Source organism: Triticum aestivum, chromosome 5A, assembly GCF_018294505.1.
Source record: "Triticum aestivum cultivar Chinese Spring chromosome 5A, IWGSC CS RefSeq v2.1, whole genome shotgun sequence".
NCBI lineage: Eukaryota > Viridiplantae > Streptophyta > Magnoliopsida > Poales > Poaceae > Triticum > Triticum aestivum.
The window spans coordinates 321533238-321555885 of NC_057806.1; the positions used below are offsets into that span (position 1 = coordinate 321533238).

Consider the following 22648-nt stretch of genomic DNA (forward strand, 5'->3'; position numbering starts at 1 on the left):
GGCGCCCCGGGGGGGTAGGGCGCACCCCCACCCTCGTGGGCAGGGTGTGGCCCCCTAGTGAACTTCTTGCGCTCAGTATTTTTTATATATTCTGAAAATGACTTCCGTGAAGTTTCAGGACTTTTGGAGCTGTGCAGAATAGGTCTCTAATATTTGCTCCTTTTCTAGCCCAAAATTCCAGCTGTTGGCATTCTCCCTCTTTATGTAAACCTTGTAAAATAAGAGAGACTATGCATAATTATTGTGACATGATGTGTAATAAAAGCCCATAATGCAATAAATATCGATATAAAAGCATGATGCAAAATGGACGTATCAGGACGCCCTAATCCAGGACTCCCTCAACAACTAACGTAGAAGGCTCCAGAGCCAACCACGGTGTCTGGTACGAGCGCACACGCTCGTATCAACGCTCATACCGCGCAACGGCACCTCTTCTTCGTCAAGTACTTCACCCAGTGCAATTGGATCAGCGAGGGAATGAACGCGTCTAGAAACACACCCAAAATGAAGAACCCTAGCCTCCGAGGTGATTGCGGATGGGGAATTGATCCAAGGACTCCGCTGCCACAACACTGCATCAAGAGGGTATCATCACCATCATCTCCATCCCATCTCCATGTCCTTCTAATACAATAGTCGTTGTGGATTCACTTTTGTATTACTTTTGTGTCATCACCATGTTCATCTTAATCCATACCGCGATATTTGTACTCTCGATGTTCGAGTAGCTTCCCTAGTTTCTTGGGGATATGGAGGAACCCTAGTATGTCTTTGATTGATATTAGGATTTGACATCCTATTTATGTGTTTATGATAATAATCTTCTCGATGTTGTGTGAAGTTGACCATGAAACAAATGCCTCTTTTGGATGGAAGGTTGTTACTCTTAGCGTGAAGATCGGTTGAGGAGGTAGGTTAGTGACAATGCCTATCTCCTTCCTGGACGAAGACCGCTTTAGCCGCGGCCACACGGAGACCCTTAATTACCGTTCGGTAACCGGAGTGGGGATGAATGGTAGTGGTGTATATTAGTATATGATACGGGGTTGCTGCATGTATGCACACATTTGTACATTTGTACCTGGCTCCACCCACAAAGGGAAACATATAAAGTAGCTTAGGAATCTGACCTAGAATTATGCTCAGGCATCGCTCGTGTTATATACATACTTTTGGGGAATCCACACTCCCTGGAAACATTTTAGTCCTAAAGTGTTACTCATGTCTCGCGCTACTTTATTTTACTTTTGCAGTTTACATTTCCGTTCGTTACAATCACTCAATATTTCCAACAGTTTTCCAATTTATTTTGAATCGCAATTAACTTGCAGGCAATATTATTTAAACCCTATGAGAGACAAAGACCGATTCCATGTGCTCCCTGTGGGATCGATACTCTTATTTTGAGAAGGCTACAGCTAAACCATGTGCACTTGCAGGACATCACAATGCAGCCCCCATCCACGTCTTTGTTGCAGTAGATGAACTACCCATAGCCGTTGGAGGAGCAACGAAGGCCGATGGGCGGTCAATAGCTCGGAGGGCGTCCTCGTACAAAAACAGGAAAGGGGATTTCAGAGTCGTTGGCACTAAACGGGTCCATGCCCCCCCCCCCACGCGTCAAGCTGTCGAGCCAGTGGGGCTCATTATTTGCGGAGCAAGAATTGAGACGACGGAGTGGTGGAGCAGCATCAGTGAGACCAAAGCGACGGTCAGATAGTGATGTGTGAATGAGATTTTGACGATGAGGGGAGAGAGGGGTGGGGGTTATGGCGGATTCGAGATGTCCCGCTCGTCTCACGCGCTTCCCCAGGCGGCTTTGAAAAATGTTGATTCGGTTGTTCCCCCTTGGCTAGGCCTAGGGGGTGCTTTGAGGTTCATGCGGGCCACGAATATGATGCAGCCTGGACAGCCAAACATGCCAAATTTGCATCGCCAAGGACTGGTTGGGTGAGATGCAGCCTACCAGACACATCATAAGTGAGTGATTCTCACTACTTCTAACTATCACATATTGCGTGCTTCAACGTTATCAAAATTATTGTAGCCGCTAGATTACTAGCTTGATCCATTAGCATCTGTCTGATCTACGCATGAGAATCTTCGACCATGCAACATGAATTAGTGCATTTAAAGTGGATTTTGAATCACATTGTATTTAATTATGACATGCACCATTTTTCATGTTAACATTTTCTTTTACTTATGCAGAAATTCTAAGGTAGTTGAAATCGCAAGGATTGAATTACTACCTCCGTTCCAAATTATACGATGTTTTGCATATTTTATATGAACTACATAAAGACTCAAATGAGTGAAACACACTAAAATGCGCTTACATACATTCAATTCAAGAAAACATTAGAACATCTTATAATTTGGAACGGAGGGAGTAGTATTCTACACAATATTTAGAAGCTATATGTCCAGTTCTACCAGAATGTGTGGGTGTCATCTAGTAGAATTTAGAGGCTTGATGGCATTAGGGCATCTCCAACGCAGACTACTAAACCAATCGCAACCGTCCGAACCAAGCGGCCAGGACATGTTTTGCCATCCAATGCGGTACCATCGGTCCATGGACCGGTCTGGATGTTTGTTTTCACACAAAGCAGAGGCAACCCAAGGGAGCTTCGCGGGAGTCCAGGCCGCTGCCATACACGCATCCGACAACCCAGTCCCACCCAACAACCCTCCCGCCCGAAAAAACCTCCTGCACGAAGCGGTTGTCGTGCATTCATATCGGTCAGCATCACTCGAGAGCGGACTTGGTGGACCGGCATTGATGCTGGTTAGAGCAACTTGAACGGACGAGCGGTTGGCGCCGCTTCAATCCAGATGCGGTGACCAAGAAGCCTACTGTGGCCGCTGCACCACATTGAAGCCATCATCTAGTCCCTCGTATGGCCGTGTCGCCTATTTTACCAGGAATCCGACTCTGTCCACACCGCACTGCTCTTCGATCCTCTCCGCTCCGGCGCGGGCGGCACCATCATCTCCACACCATGCCCAAGTCGTGGCTCTCCATGCTGGTAGGCAACGGCGGCTCCGAATCGTTGCGTCGGTACCGTTGCTCTCTAGGGATGTCTTCCCTAGCGGTCATCGCAGCAGCCACGCCCCCTTCCGACAAGGAGAACATCATCTCCTTCGGCAACATGGAGGACCAGGCAACGCCGCAACAGCCACGCCTCCTTTCCGCACTGGCGGCCGCGGGGCATCGTGAAGGAGGAGTTGCACTCCTCGCCGCACTACCGCGTGAAGCAGGAGTCGTCGTCGCCTCTCTTGCGCGTAAAGGCGTGAAGTAGGTTTTTCTTAAGCTTTTAGCGAAATGGATGAAATATTGTCTTTTTATGTAAACTATGTTCGAAATATGCTGGATTCCGTTGTGTTTGATGAAATTTATCCAGTGTATTTAAATTTATTTTAAAATGGATGCGGACACGGTTCGATGACCGGCTCCCACTATTCCACATCACTATCCGCGGGTTGATTCTTACGAGCCCACGGACGGACGAATATGGCTATTACTAACCGGTTCGGCGCGCAACGCGTATCGCTGCCGCTGCTACTTCCTATGGATCCGCGCGCCGTGGGCCACTGGTTGCAGCCTTAAAATTCAAATAAACAACACCCGGTTTGCTATACAGGAATATAGAGTCACATCGTATCTGCCTCCCCTGACGCTCCTACCTAGTAGTACCTACACCTACGACGCAGTAGTACACACCACACTTCCTCTTCCCAGCTTTCACAATTTGAAACACACCCGATTAGATCTGGCTGGGCTTCTTCTTCCCTGAGATTTTGTGCCGTGAGACTGCCGAGATCTTGGCCTGGAAATGAAGAACTTTAAAGATAAACCCCACTCAATGAACTTTAATCTCGCATACCCAGTGCGTTCGTGTACAAACATGAAGAACTTTACATAATTCACTGGGCGACTGCACAAGGATAGTTTTCTGCATGACAAACTTGAATATAGTATGCCCAGTGCTTTCGTGATCAAACACGAAGGACTTTACTGAAAGGACCGTGCGATTGCACAAAAATAGGCCCCCACTTAATGCGCTTTAATCCAGCATACCCGGTGTGTTCCTGTACAAGCATGAAGAACTTTACGTAATTCATTGGGCGATTGCACAAGGATAGATCCCGCATGATAAACTTTAATATAGCATGCCCGGTGCTTTCGTGTTCAAACACGAAGGACTTTACTGAAAGCGCCGGACACAAAGATAGACCCCACTTAAATAAACTTTAATCTAGCATACCCGGTGCGTTTGTGTACCTACATGAAAGACTTTACATAATTCATTGGGCGATTATACAAGGATAGATCCCTGCATGACAAATTTTAATATAGCATGCCCGGTGTTTTTGTGTTCAAACACGAAGGACTTTACTGAAAGCCCACTTAAATGAACTTTAATCTAGCATACCCGGTGCGTTTGTGTACAAGCATGAAGGATTTTGCGGACTATTTTTTGAAGAGCTCGCCATTAAAAAATCAACTAAGTAAATTAATGTATATTTACATAATATGTTAATACAAAAACTTTGAATAATTTAGCTTCAAAAATTCTTCAGCCACACTTTTGTTGGCTCAGAAATTCTTCAGCAACACTTTTGTTTCCCTATCTCGGAATGTTTGTTCGCAACTTAACTGAACTTTTTAGCACCAGAGTTTTATACCAAGACAGTAATTCATTTAATACTAGTGAAGAAAATCTGCACATTTAAGGAATCTAATCGAGTTCACTCACTTCACTCATCCTGCGAGCTCGTGCATGCATGGGCAGCTATTAGATCAGTACTACTAATCGGTAAGGACAAAAGTGGTACTGGGAGCAGGGCCCTGGGAGGATGCATGTGCACCTGTAGACCACAGTCGAATCTATAAGGCTGGCCCCGCAGCCGGTCCAATCAGGTGGAATACATCTCCACGTACGCACTATCGAAATTCGTTGGTAGTTGTAATACCATGCAAAGCTGACAGCTTGTGGGCCTCATTGATTTGACTTCCTGGTGGATGTGTGGGTCAGATACGCGTTGCGCGCCTAACTAGTTAGGAAAAATCCGCGTCCGGGATCCCGTGTCAGATTTAGGGCTCGGGGCCCTTGATTCTCCTACTTGTGAATAAAGGAAGCATGAACACCATATTTTTCGTTCTTCTTTTGCCGGCAAATATGCCCCATTTGAGAGTCCACCTGATGAGCCGGCCGGGGATAAGGTGCGATCCACGGTAGATCGAAAATCATTCTCATTCTCATCAGTGCATACATTCTTAGAAGGTTCCGTCGCCAAGCTAAAGCCTACCCTCTGCCCTAGGGTTACAGAATCTTCCAACGCATGCGCCCAACACACTCATAAAAGCGGGGATCCACGTCACTCGCATGCCCCACCGAAAACCCAATGCGGCCGCGACGTCGGACACACCGAGAGCCGCTCCGTCCCGCTCCGTCCCGTTCCATCCCACGGCCTGCCCAAATATAAAACCAACGGCCGTCCTCGATCGCATCGACGGACCAGACAACAGCGATCATGAGCCGCATACACCCCAACGCGGAGGCCTCCAGGCGTCTCCTGCGGGACGGCGCCGGCGAGGCGGCGGCGTGCTACACGGTCTGGATGAGGTCCAGCATGGGCTTCCAGGGCACCGACGGCTTCTCCGTCTACGACGCCGGGGGCGAGCTGGCCTTCCGCGTCGACAACTACTCCCGCCGCCGGAAGATCTTCGCCGGCGAGCTCACGCTCATGGACGGCCACGGCGCGCCGCTCCTCTCCCTCAGGCCGCAGGTCAGGTTCTTCCCATTCGACGAATTTAAAAGAGACGAATGTTGGCTTCGTCTCTTATCTCAGCGCTGGGGTTTTAGTGTTTGTTAAACAATCTAGGGGTTTGATCGAATCGACTGAACCTCTGATGGATGCACACAACATATTCGTGCTATTGCCTCCACGAGGTGCCTGTGACGCATCCACCGGCTAGTTGTTTCGGACGCATGCCGTTTCAATTTCGAATTCATAACGTACACATCTGAAAATGAGTAGAAGAAAAGAAAAGGCCAAAGTCCGTCTCCTATCTGCACTGTGCTCTGTCAATTTCTTCAGTCTGTATGTAATATAACTGAAGAACACATCTGAAACTTTGTATCCTATCTGCACTGCAGCCGCTGCCACTTTCTCAGTAATTTTACCGATATTTAGCAGACTAAATTAATAAAACAAGAATATGGGTTTGCATTTGGTAGGTGGTAACCCCATTTCCTGTCTCATTTTGGGGAGGAATTTCAATGAAAACAACGACAACTAGTTGGAGTAACAGCTGACAGAGTTCCATTGTGCCGTAACAGATCATCAGCATGCACGACCAATGGAACTGCTACAAAGCACCAGAAGAAGGCCAAGCAAAGAGGGCAAGATCACAGCAGCTCTTCTCGGTGAGGAAATGCTCGGTCCTGCAGAACAACCGTGAAGCAGAAGTTTACATGTCTTCAGCCTGCACCACCACCACCGACGCATCAGCATCAGACCATGGCAGCACTGGCCACCAGTCCCCCGGCTTCTGGATCGAGGGCTGCTTCCGGAGGAGAAACTGCAAGATCCGCAGGGCCCACGACGGCAAAGAGGTGGCGAGGATCGCGAGGAAGAAGGCGAGGACAGCCGCGACGCCTGACACGGCGCCTCTGACGCTCGGCGAGGACGTCTTCAGCCTCGTGGTGCAACCGGACGCTGATTGCACGATGATCATGGCCCTCGTCGTCGTTCTGGACCGGATCTGCTGGAGGCCGTACACGCCGTTGATATGTTCTTCGTAGCCCGCGCTGAGTCGGCGATCGATGAACCTCTGTTCGTTTTACACGGGGGAAATGTAGATGCCTTTTCTTTCTTCAGTTCTTCAAGTGACTGTCGCCTGAAGCAAGTAAGAGCCAGTGGAGATGAAGTGCTGTTCAGTTAGTTGCAGCTGTCGGTTGGCTGAAAGCCTGATCTAACTTGTAGTAAAACGTCGAACAAAGTTCTGACATGCAGCAATGCAGTGCATCAAAATGAAATCCCAACAATATGAATCTCGGACTTGAAATGCCTGTACGATTAATCTGCAGATTATTGTTCCTACATGACGGTGCCATGTTAATGGGCCACCTAGTGTTAGTTGCACCGTCAGAGAAAGTGCCAAGGACGGTACAGAAGACAAAATGACCAAAGTTTGTCGAATCCCAGCAGGGAAGCCTGTGTCTCCTGTGCCATCTTTTCAGTGTCTATTGCATGATTTGCATCTCCTTACGTCTGCGATCCCCGTCAGAATGATTCGGAATATGACGGAAATATACTGCAGAAAGGGAGATTTTGCGTTTCGGCGTAATGGGGATCTTAATTTTTACAGAATGTCAGAAGAATCGAGAAGATGGACGAAATTGAGGGAATATTGCCGTAAAGGTTAGCTGTCTTGTCTTGGCAGTCCTTTCGTATCTAAGCTACTTTTGATAAGTTAGCTGTAATGAAGGGTACTGCTTCTGTTCGGGAATAGCTGGCGTTTTATACATCAGCACAACCATGCATCTCATTCTGCTAATGTTTGAATGTGTATCTAAGTTCAGAAATTATTATACTACAAACTATATATATTTAGTTGGAATTATACTATAAAATATTGTTCAGGCTAATACAATATTTTACCTTACTTAAAATCTAAGTAATTTTTCACGTATCAGAGTTATACAGCTTCTGACTGCGTGCTTCCTTAAAAATCAGGTATTTATATAGATAAATAGAACCTCTTAATTACAATACTCACTCTATTTCATAATATAAGGATATTTAGAGTTTGTGCCACTCTAACTTTTATCTTTTTCGTTGTTGTTGAGAGGTTGACATCTTTTGGTTTGATCCTCACAGAAAAAAAACATCTTTTGGTTTGAACATCAATTAATACCACTAGATTTGACATGAAATATATTTTTATAATATATAGTGATCATTGTCAGGAAATATAGTAAATATTTTCTGAAACAACATAGTTTTCTTTAACATTTGTGGTTTAAGTGTTACTCTGGATACCATTTCAATATCATAAACTAATTATTGTGAATCATATAAACCATTTTTTTTCGTAATTGCAGTTAGCACTTACACCTTTTTTCACAAGTGGTACTCTGAAAGTAGGTTGTATTTGTTATTGAGGTGGTTTATGATAATCTAGTTTTGCAGTCAGTTGTGGTCTTTATTAAAGAAAGGGTAGACTCCCTGGATTTCATTTCACCGAAATCGACAATAACAAAATCTAGAGGGTAAACAATGGCACCATTAGAATAATACCCATGGAGAAAACAACACACTTCGAACCATTAATGGACCAACAGACTTAATGATGAAGCAACCAATTATAACATGCCAACATTCAGGCTATCCCGGTCTATATTCACTCCCGGACTATCCAAATGATCTCTCGAAAGTTGTTCTCCAAGTGAATGATGCAGCAATGCAAGGTTGCTAGATACTTTCACCGGGCACAACTTCCTCTAGCAGTGCAAGCGTTGCACCAACAATGCCCAAAGTCTGGCGCATTACCGGCCCTGAAAGGAGTAACTCAGTTTCCATAGTGGCACGATAAGGTTCAGAAGGCGGCAGTGGATGAGTCCAATATTGTGCCAAGAATTCAAAGCCAGGGTTGATCACTATGTAAGTTACGGATAAACTCCCAATACATGGTCACACCGAGCACTCAAAATACAAATGTGAGACAGATTCTTAAGCAGGGCAAGATGGGCAGGTTTTATCATTCACATGCTGACACTTACTCGACTTTTTATGTATGATCAATATTGCAAAACATGTATACAAGATGACACACATATATACAGAATATGTCGTCAATGCACAATGGGTGTCCTCTGGAAATTAAACATGTTAGGGCAACTCTAACCGATCCACTATCCGGCGCTAAGGATAAATTCAGTTATCCTCCCTTACGTCCCCTAAAACAGTTAGTGGAGGATACATTATCCTCCCTCGCTGAAAAAAAACCCCAATCTCCCTATATATCCTCATCGCGCGCTCGGCTGAGGAAATGTGGCGCCTCCTCTTTCCTGGCACAGCCGCCGCAACCGATGATCGAACCACCCGCCGGAATGGATACCCCGGACCCCGCCGACCACCGCCACCGGCTTGTCGCTGCCGGAAATGATCCCCGCATCACCGCCCGCGCCGAAGAAGAGCTTGGGGATAAAAAAGTCCACCGGGTTCAAGCTCCGGCTCCAATCGCGGCAAAGGCCGCCAGGGTGGCGAGCGCCTCTCCGGCGACATCTTGCCGCCCTCCCGCTGCTCCCTTCGTGGCCAATCGAGCAAGAAAACCGACGTCGGCGGCCGAGAGGATGGAGGTGATGGTGGTGGTGCCGGCGGTGATGTTTTCTTCAGAGACCACCTCCTTTGAGTTCGTGCATGCCAATGGTTGGCTCGATCCACAACATATACATGTTATGTTTGTGATGATTTTCGTTCAAACATTTGTGTTTGAAGTGATGCCTTTTGGACGAACTATGCATGTTTTAATTTGAGAAATGCGATGATGAAACTATATGTTATGACGGTTATGTTATGCATGTTTTAATTTGAATATCTTTATGATATATATTGTGTAGTGTTTAGAAGTTCATATGGCTTGGACACAAAATCTACACAATTTTGTTTTTACTTCACTAAGTATAGAGGATCAGGTAGGTGCGGTCACCGTTAGTGGAGTAATTTTTTTGTCCACTAACTTTACTCCGCCGGATCCTCCCTTAACTTTAGAGGATGGGTTAGAGTTGCCCTTATAGGGTGATTTCACGTAAAAAATACATTCAGTGTCACGCATTCAAACCATTTTTTTAAGCTAGGCAAAAGATTTGCCATTTTCATTCAATAAGGAAGAAAGTTTAGAGTTTGTGGCCAGAGGCCGAATTACAAAATATCACTCTCGCGGCAATAAATTACGCAAGTGCTTAGTCCCAGCAAGACACCACAGACTACACTCCTCTTTTATCTTTGTGACAATAACTTCGGCCGGCATCGCAGCATTGTGGAAGACCCTTGTGTTCTGTTCCTTCTGTATCTCCCATGAAATGAGCAGCATGAGGGAGATGAGCGGCCTTCGGGATTGCGTCATTCTGTACGCGTTGTGGCCCCACCAATCTTTAACGGAGTCCATGTGGCTCCAATCCAGAAGGTTCACGTCATGAAGGCCAAGCCGGACCTTTATCATGCCCCAAACTCTAACAGCGTATCTGCATCGAAAAAGTAGATGCGCCGCCGTCTCTTGAACTTGCTTGCAAAGAGGGCATAAGTTGCAATTAGGCCATTCCCGCTTTTGCAGTCAGTCAGTTGTCTAAATCCTATTGTTAATAACGAGCCACGCAAAAAACTTGCACTTTGGAGGTGCCCAAATCTTCCAGACATTCTACACAAGGTCCGTGTCCACTAAGCCCCGGAATTGAACCTCGTAGGCCGACGCAGCCGAATAATGACCATCCATCGTTAGCTTCCATGAGATAGTATCCGCCCTTTCCGGATTTAGGTGGAGGAGAGAGAGAGCTTTTCCCACAGGCTGACAAACTTGGATAGGTGATCAACGGAGATGCCCTCGCATCCAAACCATATTAGGCATGAGTCAAGTAGACGGATTGCGTGACCATCATAAATTCATAAGATCATCCTGCCATTGCATAATTATAGGAGAGAAATATTGCCTAAAGGAATCGCAGAACACGCAGTAGAAATCCTTGTCATTTTCTATATCTCAATAGCTAGCCTCTGCTAACTTATTCCTCACGGAATGCAAGTATATCACCTCAGCATGCAACATGCATGAGGAAAATCCCACGTCAAATGCAAACATTTATGAGAATTTTCATTCAATTATGCTATTTGTATTAAATATTTTTTTACAACTATAAAATAATCAAATGCAATAAATCGTATGTATTTTTAGTTTTACTTCTCATGTTATTAGTCCAAATATTCATGTTCCATGTAACTAAATCTTATTGAAATATATTGCAGAGTATCCCCGCAATAATGTGTAGAATCGTGAAATCCCAGAAGAAAATAGGCAGGGCAAACACCCAGCCAATTGTCTGTTCCAAAACTGATTTTCTCCTATACCCAGGTTGCCACGTGTAACCAACCATCACAACAGAACTGGCTCATATAACTCTATTCCAAAAGTGAGAAATATGAACATGCATGGTCACAATAAAATAAATTTTGTGATTTTTTTTATCTAATCAACTTGTTTTATTTCCCGTGACTAAATTCTCATGATATTTATAAAATAAGTTTAGCATGACACATTTCAAGAGACATAAACTAAGGACATGTGCAGTGTTTGATAAGATAGTCTTACCTTAAATCTGACACGTAATTTAGAGATGGCAATAAAAACTGATGTACAATGAGTTAGCTATTAGTTTTACCTCTAATAACTAGATATTTTAAATATATGGTGAGGGATATTGTTGCTAATAGATCATCTCTTAATTGATATACGTATTAATAGAAAGCAAGCTTTTTTCCCCTCTGATTTCTATTTCCTCAACTCATCATTTATAACTAGAGGGTGACTGCGCCATCCTTTAGTCATGAGTTAAGCCTCTCTTTTTTACCCAGGTTGTTACGTTCGGTTGCTTCATTGTGTGATTCACTTGAGTTGGACTGGCTTGAGAGAACCTTTTCCTTTAGGGTTTCCCTAGAGTCCACCTTTTCCTCCGGCGGCGCCGCCGGAGTCCACCCAACAAATCCAACGTCACGTTTAGCGATCCTGGCCAACAACTCACTAGGGTTGGCTCTCGAGAACAAGCCTGTGTTGTTGCATGGCGGATCCGGAAGCCCAGGAGATCGAGGGCGGGAAGAAGGGAGACCAAGGCGATCTAGGGTTTAGTGCGGAGGCGGGAGTTGCAGGAGGACATCGAAGGGAGTCTGGGGCGCCTTTGGGTGCGAACGGGGCTGGATCCATGGAGGCGGCGGGGGTTGAGGTTGAAGATGCAGATCGGGAAGAAGTTGTAGATCGGGAAGAGGACACTAATGGATGGGATCAATTTGGCCCGGACCCAGAGTTGGAAGACGTGTTTGAAGGAGGAGGACCTCGATCTTTCAGGAGAGGTAGATGAGTTGATTAAGGATGTTCGTTGGCTGTGTTTATTTCGAGTTCATACTATGAGGCCGTTTAGTCATGCGGCGTTACTGAATTCAATGAGGAATGCATGGGCTTGTGCCCAAGGAGTTACCTTCAACATCAAAGGGCTGAACCTGTTCTTGGCTCAGTGTAATGGATGGAGGACCTTGGCAATTTTGAAGAGATCCGGTGGTCATTGTGGAATACGATGGGTTCACTAACGTCTCTGAATATGCATTGGATATGTATCCTTTATGGGCGAGGATCAAAGGCTTGCCGGATGGGCTCACAAGAAAGAGGGAGTTGGCGGAGAAGGTAGCCAAGAAGGTCGGAGAGCCGCCATTTACGATGGTAGTTAACGAGGGGAGGATTAACCCAGCTAGCCACTTAAGGGTGAGGGTTTTGTGAATGTCCAGAAGCCATTGGTGAGGTTTGTGAGTATCACCCTTAAGGAGATGAAACGGTACCCTGTTACGTATGAGAAGCTGCCGGATTTTTGCTTTTTCTGTGGTTGTATGGGGCATGTGGTAGAGGAGTGCGGGGACGGGATTCATGACCCCGCCGGGTGCGAATGGGGGGATTGGTTGCATTGGATTAGTGAGCCGGCCATGGCGGGAGGTGGTGTAGGGCGTGGTAGAGGAGGGAGGTCAGCAGGCCAAGGCGTGGGGGGAGCGAGATGGGCTGGTAGAGGTGGAGGCAGAGGCGTAGGAGGCTCAGGAGGAAGGGGCGGTTCAGTAGGAGCTCAGGCAAGTAAGGTAGATGATGTTGTTCAGCATGTGGGGGCGGTGTGCACACAGTGCCAGGAACTCCCAATATTGGTGATGACGATGTGCGGACGGCCCGCAAGAGGCTTATGGGGGCAGACGGTGTTGTTATGGTGCGAGGGCAACCAGTGCCAAACCTTGCGGGTAAAGTCCCGAACACCGTCCTGATGTTGGAGGGGGGGAGTGGATCAGGGGCGAATAATGTGCCGGACTCGTCATCTACACCGGGCAAGGTGCCCATTGTAAAGAGAAAAAAGCAAGGGGAAGAGGGGGATGATGGTGACACAACTATGACTGAAGAGGCGACCTCCTCCGAGGGGGACCGTCGAGCCCAATGAAAGTCTTAAGATGGAACTGCCGGGGAGGGGGGAATACCCGGACAGTTCGTGAGTTAGCGACTATCTGTCAGTCGCATTCCCCCAATATGGTGTTTTTGTGTGAAACAAGACAGAAGGCTGAGAAAATAAAAAAGGTGCGTGGGAGGATTGGTTTGAAGGGTTTTGCTGGGGTTGACAGTATTGGTATGAGTGGCGGTCTCGCTCTTTTTTGGCATGAGAACTACGAAGTGGAGATCTTGGAAAAGGAAGAACACTTTATTGATGCACTGGTCCGTGTCCAGGAGGGGGCGGCGCAATGGAGGATCACTTGTATTTACGGTGAACCACGAGTAGAAAACAGGCACATCATGTGGTCAAAAATCGAGTAGCTAAAAGTCGTAAATGACCTACCTTGGCTTGTAGTCGGCGACTTCAACGAGGCCATGTGGGACTTTGAATATCTATCTGCTACACCGCGTGGAGAGCCACAAATGATTGCTTTTGGGGATACGTTGGAGATCTATGGCCTAGTTGACCTTGGCTTCGTTGGTGTTCCCTTCACATATGATAATAAGAGGGGAGGAGGAGGTAATGTGAAGGTAAGGCTGGACAGGGCAGTTGCAACTAATGCGTGGAGGAACTTGTTTGCATATGCTACGGTAGTGCATGTTCCTTCGCCTTGTTCAGATCATGTGGCCCTTGTCCTAAAGGGTTCGGCCGATCTGGGGCCGCTAGGTGGAAAGCAGAGGAGATACGAGGAGATACGAGGTGTTTTGGGAGCGTGATGAGTCACTGCCTGAGGTGATAAAGGAGGCCTAGGAAGCAGTGGGGGGAGTTCATAATATGTCTCAGTTGCGGGACGCTCTATCTAAAACAATGACAACTATCAGGGTTTGGAGCAAAAAATTTGGTAATATTACCAGAGAGCTTGCCAAGTCCCGCACTCAGCTAGAGGAGTTGATGAATATGAACGATGATCGTCCGGATATCGCAAGTGACGGACAAGATGAACGAGCTTTTGTACCAAGAGGAGACGCTTTGGTTACAACGATCGCCTATCACGTGGTTGAAGGGGGGGATAGAAACACAAAATATTTTCAAAGCAAAGCAGTCTGGAGGGAGAGGAAGAACAAGATTCGAGAGTTGACGGATAGTGTCGGTGTAGTTCACTCCGATCTTGCCTCTATGTGGGAAGTGGCTAACAGTTATTTTCATGACATTTTCACAGCTGACCCCACACTTAATGCAGCGCCTATTTTGGAACTAATTAACCCGGTGGTGACCGAGGAGGATAACACCAAGTTGTGTGCGCCTTTTACAGATAAAGAGATCTCGGATGCTTTGTTTCAAATCGGGCCACTAAAAGCTCCGGGTCCGGATGGTTTCCCCGCTAGATTCTTTAAGAGGAATTGGAACACTCTTAAGGAGGGTGTGTTGGCTGCGGTGAAGGATTTTTTTCAGCACTGGTGTCATGCCGGAGGGAGTGAATTCTACATCTATTGTACTTATTCCCTAAGTTCCCAACCCGGTAAAAATCATAGACTACATGCCCATTAGTCTGTGTAATGTTATCTATAAGGTCATCTCCAAGTGCTTAATGAATAGGATGAGGCCGTTGCTGGATGATCTCATCTCTCCTGAGCAAAGCGCCTTCATTCCAGGAAGGATGATTACAGATAATGCACTAGTTTCTTTTGAGTGTATCCATCATATCAAGCAGGAGAAGGATCCCACAAGAAGTTTCTATGCTTACAAACTGGACCTATCAAAAGCATATGATCGAGTGGATTGGGTCTTCTTGAGGCAAATGATGCAAAAGTTGGGTTTCTCTCAGCGATGGGTGGACTGGATAATGTCGTGTGTCACGTCGGTGAGATACTCTGTCAAACTTAATGGAACCCTCTTGGATTCGTTTGCGCCGACATGTGGTATTCGGCAAGGAGATCCGCTCTCTCCGTTTCTCTTTTTGCTTGTGGCAGATGGTTTATCAGCTCTACTAAAGAGCAAAGTGGCTACGGGTGACATCATGCCGGTGCAGGTTTCTAGACGAGGACCGGGCATCTCACACTTATTGTTCGCTGATGATACCTTGTTGTTTTTTGAGGCTTCTAGAGAACAAGGAGATGAGGTTAAAGTGGTGTTGGATTTGTACGGGAAGGCGACGGGGCAGTGCCTAAACCCCAACAAGTGCTCCATTCTTTTTGGCGAGGCTTGCCCCGTAACGGTTCAGGAGGAAGTAAGGTCAGTACTTAATATCACGAGCCTTCACTTCGATGAGAAATATTTGGGCCTGCCGACGCCGGATGGGCGGATGTCTAAAGGGCGTTTTCAGAATCTACAGACTCGGCTCACCAAACGGTTGATACAATGGAGGGTGGTCTCTTGGCGCAACCGGGGAGAGAAGTGTTGATTAAGTCGGTAGCGCAAGCACTCCCAACTTATATTATGGGTGTCTTCAAATTACCGTTTTCAGTTTGTGATGATCTTACACGCATGGTGCGGAATTTCTATTGGGGATCGGCAAAGGGTAAAAGAAAGGTGCACTGGAAGACCATCTCTTGCAACCCAAGGACAGGGGAGGTATTGGTTTTCGCGATTTCCAGCTGTTTAACTAGGCCCTGTTGGTTAGGCAGGCGTGGAGGCTCTTAACGAAGCCAGACAGCCTATGTGCTAGGGTTTTAAAAGCACGTTATTATCCAGATGGCAAGTTGGAAGACACAGTTTTTGCTGGGAACGGGTCATCATCTTGGCAGGCTATATGCCATGGCCTGGAACTGTTGAAAAATGGGCTGCTATGGAGAGTAGGGGACGGGGCAAGCATAAGGGTGTGGCGGGATAGCTGGATCCCGAGACCCTTCTCATATAAGCCGATCTCTCCTCAAGGGCGCTGCCGCATTCGGTTTGTTTTTGATCTGCTAAACACTAATGGTCTTGGAAAGTTGAGCTCCTTCGGGAATATTTTGTGGCTGCGGATGTACATGAAATAATGAAGATTCGTGCATCTCCTAGAATGGAGGGAGATGTGATCGCTTGGGGTCCCGGCAGACATGGTATTTTTACAGTTAAATCAGCTTACGAATTGGCTTTCGATGAGGCTCATCGTAGTTCTGCGGTGGCGTCCAGTTCGACGCCTTTGGGAAGCTATGCTTGCTGGGACTTCATATGGAAGTGTGACGCCCCTCCAACGGTGAAGCACTTCGCTTGGCGCCTGTCGAATGATGCACTACCCACATGGCAGAGGAAACACCGTATTGGACTGGAAACCACAGGTATGTGTCAGGTATGTGGAGGAGAAGAGGAGGATAACTTTCATCCGTTCGTGCGCTGTCAGTTTGGGCGTGATCTGTTTGTGGCTATGGCCAAGGTGTGGAGGCTCCCGGATATCACATCAATACTTAACAACGAGGAAGAATGACTGCTACACGTCCTGGATCCTCTTACTAACCTTGAACGAACAATGGTATTAATGATTTTCTGGAGGAGCTGGTTTGTCCGGAACGAGCTAGTTCATGCTAAGCCTGCCCCGCCTATGGAAGTCTCTCTAAGATTTCTGCAAAGCTATCTGGTGTCCTTGGTTGGTATCAAGCAGAATCCACAGGCTGACCCAGCCAAAGGCAAAACTTATATTGCATGGAAGCATACAGTGAGAAGGGGGAGAAGCGTTGGTGATCAGGACGAACGGAGTTGGACTACACCGGAGCCGGGGTGGTGCAAATTGAATACTGACGAATCTTTTGTTGCGTCGGAACAAGCGGGTGCGGGCATGATCTTACGTGATCATCGAGGGGCTATCAACTTCTCGTCATGCAGGGTGTTGTTTTCGTGCAGAGACTCCCTTGAGGCGGAGTTGTGCGCGTGTATGGAAGGCTTGTCCCTTGCCTTGCAGCGAAGTGATTTGCCGATCGTGGTGGAGATGGATTCCCTCGAAGCGGTATCTCTCATATCAAGCTTAGATATGGATCGCTCAGTTTACTCTTCTATTGTTAGAGAGATTAAGCACTTAATGGGTTTAAGGAAGACTTGTATTTTTTATATAGTTAGATCTCAAAATAAAGCTAGTGATTGCTTAGCTAAGTTTGCTAGAACCCAAGGTAGGACCTTGACTTGGTTAGGAGCTGGTCCAGATGAAGTAGTGGAAATAGCATCATATGATTGTAAAGACGTTGTGATTGAGAGTAATGCAATGCTATTTCTCCCGGAAAAAAAAAAGAGTTGGACTGGCTTTTAGTTACACTTCTGCTGTTGTTGTTTTCATGGCTTGGCTCATATCCGATGGATGCCGTATTTGGTGTGCGGGGTATACTAAACTGTTATGTGCATATAACTGTACACATAACATATAAAAAATAAAATATGGATATGTCACGTTCACCCAAAAGTAAACTCAAACATAACGCTCATACAATGATTCACTCCCTTACGACTGGGCCCATCATCGACCCCAAACCCTGACGCACAAAAAGCTAGTTTTAGTAGAAGTAGACACGTGGCACTTCACTAGACTGAGAAAAATGGCTATCTGCTTTGCTTCTTCTTTTTGAGCGGTATAAAATGGCTTTCTGCTGAAAAATGGCTTGATACTTTTTTTTACCAGCAAAATGGCTTTATACTTTTTTTGAGGGAAAAAACAAAAATGGCTTTATACTTTGTCTCCACTGGACGGAGCGAGTAGCAGCGACCGGACAGAGAGCCGGAGACGGCACTTTTGGGCTTTAACGGGCTGGTGACTGTTGCGGGCTTGCAACACCGGCCTTAAATACTGGGACGCGCACTCGTTGTCCAGCATGCATGCAAGCCAGGTCTCCATTCCATTATTCCATACCCATCCATCCGCAGCGAGAGGTACCCATCTAGGGTGAGGTACCCATCTAGGGTTTTCTTACTCCGGCGATTTCGGTCGCCGTCGAGGTTTTCATCCCGTCGAGCGTCAGATCTGTCTTCCCTCCCCCCACTTGTGTACTTGGGCTGATTTCGGGGTCGGCTAGTCCTTCCACCCGGCCTCGGTTTCGCAGTGTGGGCGGTAGGGTTTTTCCTGAGATCCGATGGCGGCCTCCTCCTCAACTGGTACTCCGGGCGGCAGGTCCACTGGTAGCAGAAGGAGCAAGGCGGCGGTTGATCTGGAGACGGCCATGAAAAACATGAAGCTGAAGGAATCTGAGCTTGATGACGTGATCGTGGGCGAGGAGGAAATCTCGCAATTTGCCAAGGAGGCGCGCTGGTTAGCGGTCGCCAAGGTAAACACCAAGAAGCCCTTCAGCGTGGATGCTTTCAAGAACACAATGAAATACATATGGCGTCTCGCCTATGACCCAGAGATCCGCGAGGCAGGTGACAATTTGTTTGTAATCCAATTGTTCTGCGTGGGAGACTGGAATAGGGTGATGCATCAAGGGCTATGGATCTTCAGGGGACTCATGGTGATCATAGAAGAGTACGATGGTAAGGGGAAGCCTGAGGCGGTCGTTCTTGATCGCGTGTATGTCTGGGCGCAGATTCATGACACACCAGAACTGTATCGCAAAGAACCGATCATGGATCAATTAGCACGGAGAATCGGTCAAGTAAAGAGTGTGGAGATGAACCCTACCAGAGTTTTTGAGGGGAACTATGTCAGGGTACGAGCAAAGATCAATGTAGCACAGCCATTGGTTAGGTTTACACCACTGAATATCAAGGGTGAAGAGAGGCTATTGTTACCAGTGAAATATGAAAAGATTGCTTTCTTTTGTGAAGTCTGCGGTGTTATGGGCCACATCCTTGAAGAGTGTGGTAATGGTATCCACAATCCTGATGAGATTGAATATGGTGAATGGATGTTAGCCAAGAGAAGGAGTCTCCCCTCGACCCAGTTTAATCAGACTGGCCGAGGCAACTTCAGCTATACTAGTGACAACAGGGGTGCACCTGGACGCCGAGGCAGAGGCCGCGGTGGACGCGGCAACGCTGATGGAGGCCGGGGTAACGGCGATGGAGCCAAGAAGCGATCATCACAGGAAGCGGGCTTGCAAGAGGACGTGGACCTGAATGACACAGCGGAAAGCCCACTCAAGACAGACGTCGTGGAGAAGGATGCCGATCAGACCGAACCTACTGCTAAGAAGAAGCTTGACCTTTCTGATGATGCTCTTGGGGTTTCAGTCGAGAATACTGCAGAACGTCACGCCCAGAATCCTGCTGTACATGTTCAGCCGAAGGAGATAATACTGGTTCCACCCCCTCCCCCAGGATACCAAAACCCACGTGATAGGAAGAAGCCAAAGAAGGGGTCGTCACCCAACAAATCGACGAACAAAATGAGCGAACAGGTGGGCTCCTTGGAGGAGCGCCGCCGCGCTCAATGAATATTATCTGCTGGAACTGTCGCGGGGCGGGCAAACCCGCGACAGTTCGCGAGCTTCGCGATATAGCGAGGCAATTTGCCCCGGCCGTACTATGTATTGTTGAAACACAAATATCCAAAGTACGTGTCGAGAGTATGGCGAGCACTTTAGGTTACGATCACTGTTATGCAGTTGGTAGTTCGGGTCGCAGCGGCGGCCTAGGAGTTTTCTGGAATGATGGAATAAATATCAGTGTTTTTGGTTATTCTCAGTACCATATAGACGCCACTGTGTCGATTCCAAATAGAGAAGACTGGCGCCTTACATGTATATACGGTGAAGCTAATGTTAGCGAGCGGTATAGGACTTGGGATCTCCTTAAGTCCCTCGTTACGGCCAGAACCCTTCCATGGCTTTGTATCGGGGATTATAATGAAGTCCTTCATCCTAGCGAGCACGTGGGCGCTAGCCAGAGGAGAAGCGCACAAATGGCGGGATTCCAAGACGCAACAGATGTCGCCGGACTTATTGATCTTGGCTACGTCGGCAAACCTTGGACTTTTGAGAAGAAGACGGCAGGGGGTGGCTTCTGCCGTGTACGGCTGGACCGTGCCCTTGCTAACAATGACTGGCAGCTACTCTTCCCCTCGGCGACTCTAGTGCATGAAACGAGCGCCTCTTCGGATCACTGCCCAATCCGCCTACAGCTTGAACCAAATGATGACAGGGGCCCGTCGAGGAAAATGTTCAGGTACGAACTGCACTGGGAGAAACACGACGAGTTCCGTGATGCTCTGATTTTGCAATGGTCCAGCCTCTCTGGCGCACAAACTGTTCAAGCACTGAGTAAAAAGTTGTTCGAACTCTCAGGCAAGCTTACACAATGGAGTGGTGCAAAGATAGGCAACGTCTGCCGAGAGATCAAAAAACTGAAACGGGAGTTGGGAGTCTTACAGAATGAACCCGGTCGCTCTGGGCCCTCACATGCAGAGACAAAAATAGTGGATCGCTTGGTGGAACTATACCATATGGAGGAGATCTTACACAGGCAGCGATCCAGGGTGGACTGGCTTAGAGACGGGGACAAGAACACTAAGTTCTTCCAACGCCGGGCCAATATGCGTACGAAGAAAAATACTATCAAGACTTTAGCCCGAGCGGATGGCTCTTTAACACAGGATCCGCAGGAGATGATTAATATGATCAATACGTTCTACTCAAATCTGTTCTCTGCGGAAGGAACATCGGGCATGAATGAAGTACTGGATGTGGTTCCGGCGAAGGTGACGCAAGAGATGAATGACATGTTAACTGCACCATACACTCCGGAAGAGATCAAAACAGCGCTTTTCCAAATGTTCCCAACAAAAGCACCCGGCCCAGATGGCTTCCCTGCACACTTCTTTCAACGACACTGGGATATTTGCGGTGTGGAGGTAACAAATATTATTTTGCGCATTTTGAGAGGAGAGGAAAGCCCGGAGGTAATTAATGAAACTATTTTAGTCCTGATTCCCAAGGTAAAAGATCCCACCCAGCTCTCTCAATTCCGTCCTATCAGTCTGTGCAATGTGCTATATAAAATCGCGTCGAAGGTGCTTTCCAACCGTCTGAAACAGATTCTACCTGATATCATCTCTGAGGAGCAATCTGCCTTTGTGCCTGGCAGACTGATCACGGATAACATAATAACTGCCTATGAGTGCCTCCATTTCATGAAGAGGAACAAGGCAAAGAAAAACAGATTTTGTGCGGTCAAGTTGGACATGATGAAAGCTTATGACCGTGTGGAGTGGGATTATCTACGAGCCATCATGATAAAGTTGGGATTTGCACCAGCTTGGGTATCTCTTGTCATGGGGATGGTTACTTCGGTAAAATTTTCAGTTATGTTTAATGGTGGCAAACTTGAAGAGTTCAAGCCAACCAGAGGGATTCGACAGGGAGACCCCATTTCTCCATACTTGTTCTTGCTAGCAGCGGAGGGCCTTTCGTGCCTCCTAAAAAACAAAAATGAATCATCGCACCTCAGTGGAATCAAAGTGGCCTCGTCGTCACCGCCGGTAAACCACTTACTCTTTGCAGATGATAGCCTGTTGTTTGTCAAGGCCAATACAGATGGAGCTAATGAGTTGTCAAACCTATTGAATTGCTATTGCAATGCCTCAGGTCAGAAGGTAAACTTAAACAAATCCTCTGTCTTTTTCAGTAAGGGTTGCCCTAACGCACTCAAGGAAGATGTTAAGGATGCTTTGAATGTACCCAATGAATCTTTATCTGAACGGTATCTGGGAATGCCATCTGACGTGGGTAATAGTAAAAATGGCACTTTTAAATTCCTCAAGGACAGAGTCTGGAATAAGGTTAAAGGCTGGATGGCAAAAATTCTCTCAGTTGGAGGGAAGGATGTTCTCATTAAGTCCATTGCCCAAGCAGTGCCGGTCTACTCCATGTCATGCTTCAAGTTACCTCGTGGACTATGTGAGCATATTAACTCTCTTATACGCAAGTTCTGGTGGGGAAGTAAAGAAGGGGAAAGGAAACCCAGTTGGGTGTCTTGGAGTGTCATGACAAGACCTAAATACAGCGGCGGACTGGGTTTTCGTGATATTGAGCTTTTCAATCTTGCCCTTCTAGCTCGTCAGGCTTGGAGGATTCTCATGGACCCCCACTCTTTAAGCGCCAGAATTTTGAAATCCAAATATTTTCCCTCTAGTGACTTCCTTGAAGCTGAGCTTGGGAGTGCTCCGTCCCAAATTTGGCGTGCCATTCTTGAGGGACGTGACACGATGACACAAGGGATGATCAGAAGAGTGGGAGATGGCGCATCCACATATATATGGCGACACAATTGGCTACCCAGAGAACACAACATGAGGCCTATTGTAAGTTTAGCTACGAATCCCCCACAGCTAGTTTCCGAGCTTATAACGCCAGATGCAGAATGGGATCTTCAGAAACTGTCGGAGGTCTTCTTACCCACTGATGTTGCAGCCATCCGGTCTATCCCTCTGTGCACGATGCAGATCCGTGACTTTTGGTCCTGGACTCACGAACGGAATGGCTTGTTCTCTGTCCGTAGTGCTTACCGTATGTTGG

At 47.0% G+C, this 22648-nt stretch overlaps 1 protein-coding gene across 1 annotated transcript; it reads left to right on the forward strand.

The window, feature by feature from the left end:
* The first annotated feature begins 5463 nt into the window (after positions 1 to 5463).
* On the forward strand, positions 5464 to 7063 carry LOC123106860 (protein LURP-one-related 8). The gene is made up of 2 exons (XM_044528897.1): positions 5464 to 5799; positions 6354 to 7063. The coding sequence occupies exons 1-2, from the start codon at positions 5545 to 5547 to the stop codon at positions 6816 to 6818; spliced, it is 720 nt and encodes a 239-aa protein (XP_044384832.1). The 5' UTR covers positions 5464 to 5544; the 3' UTR covers positions 6819 to 7063.
* Positions 7064 to 22648: the final 15585 nt, after the last annotated feature.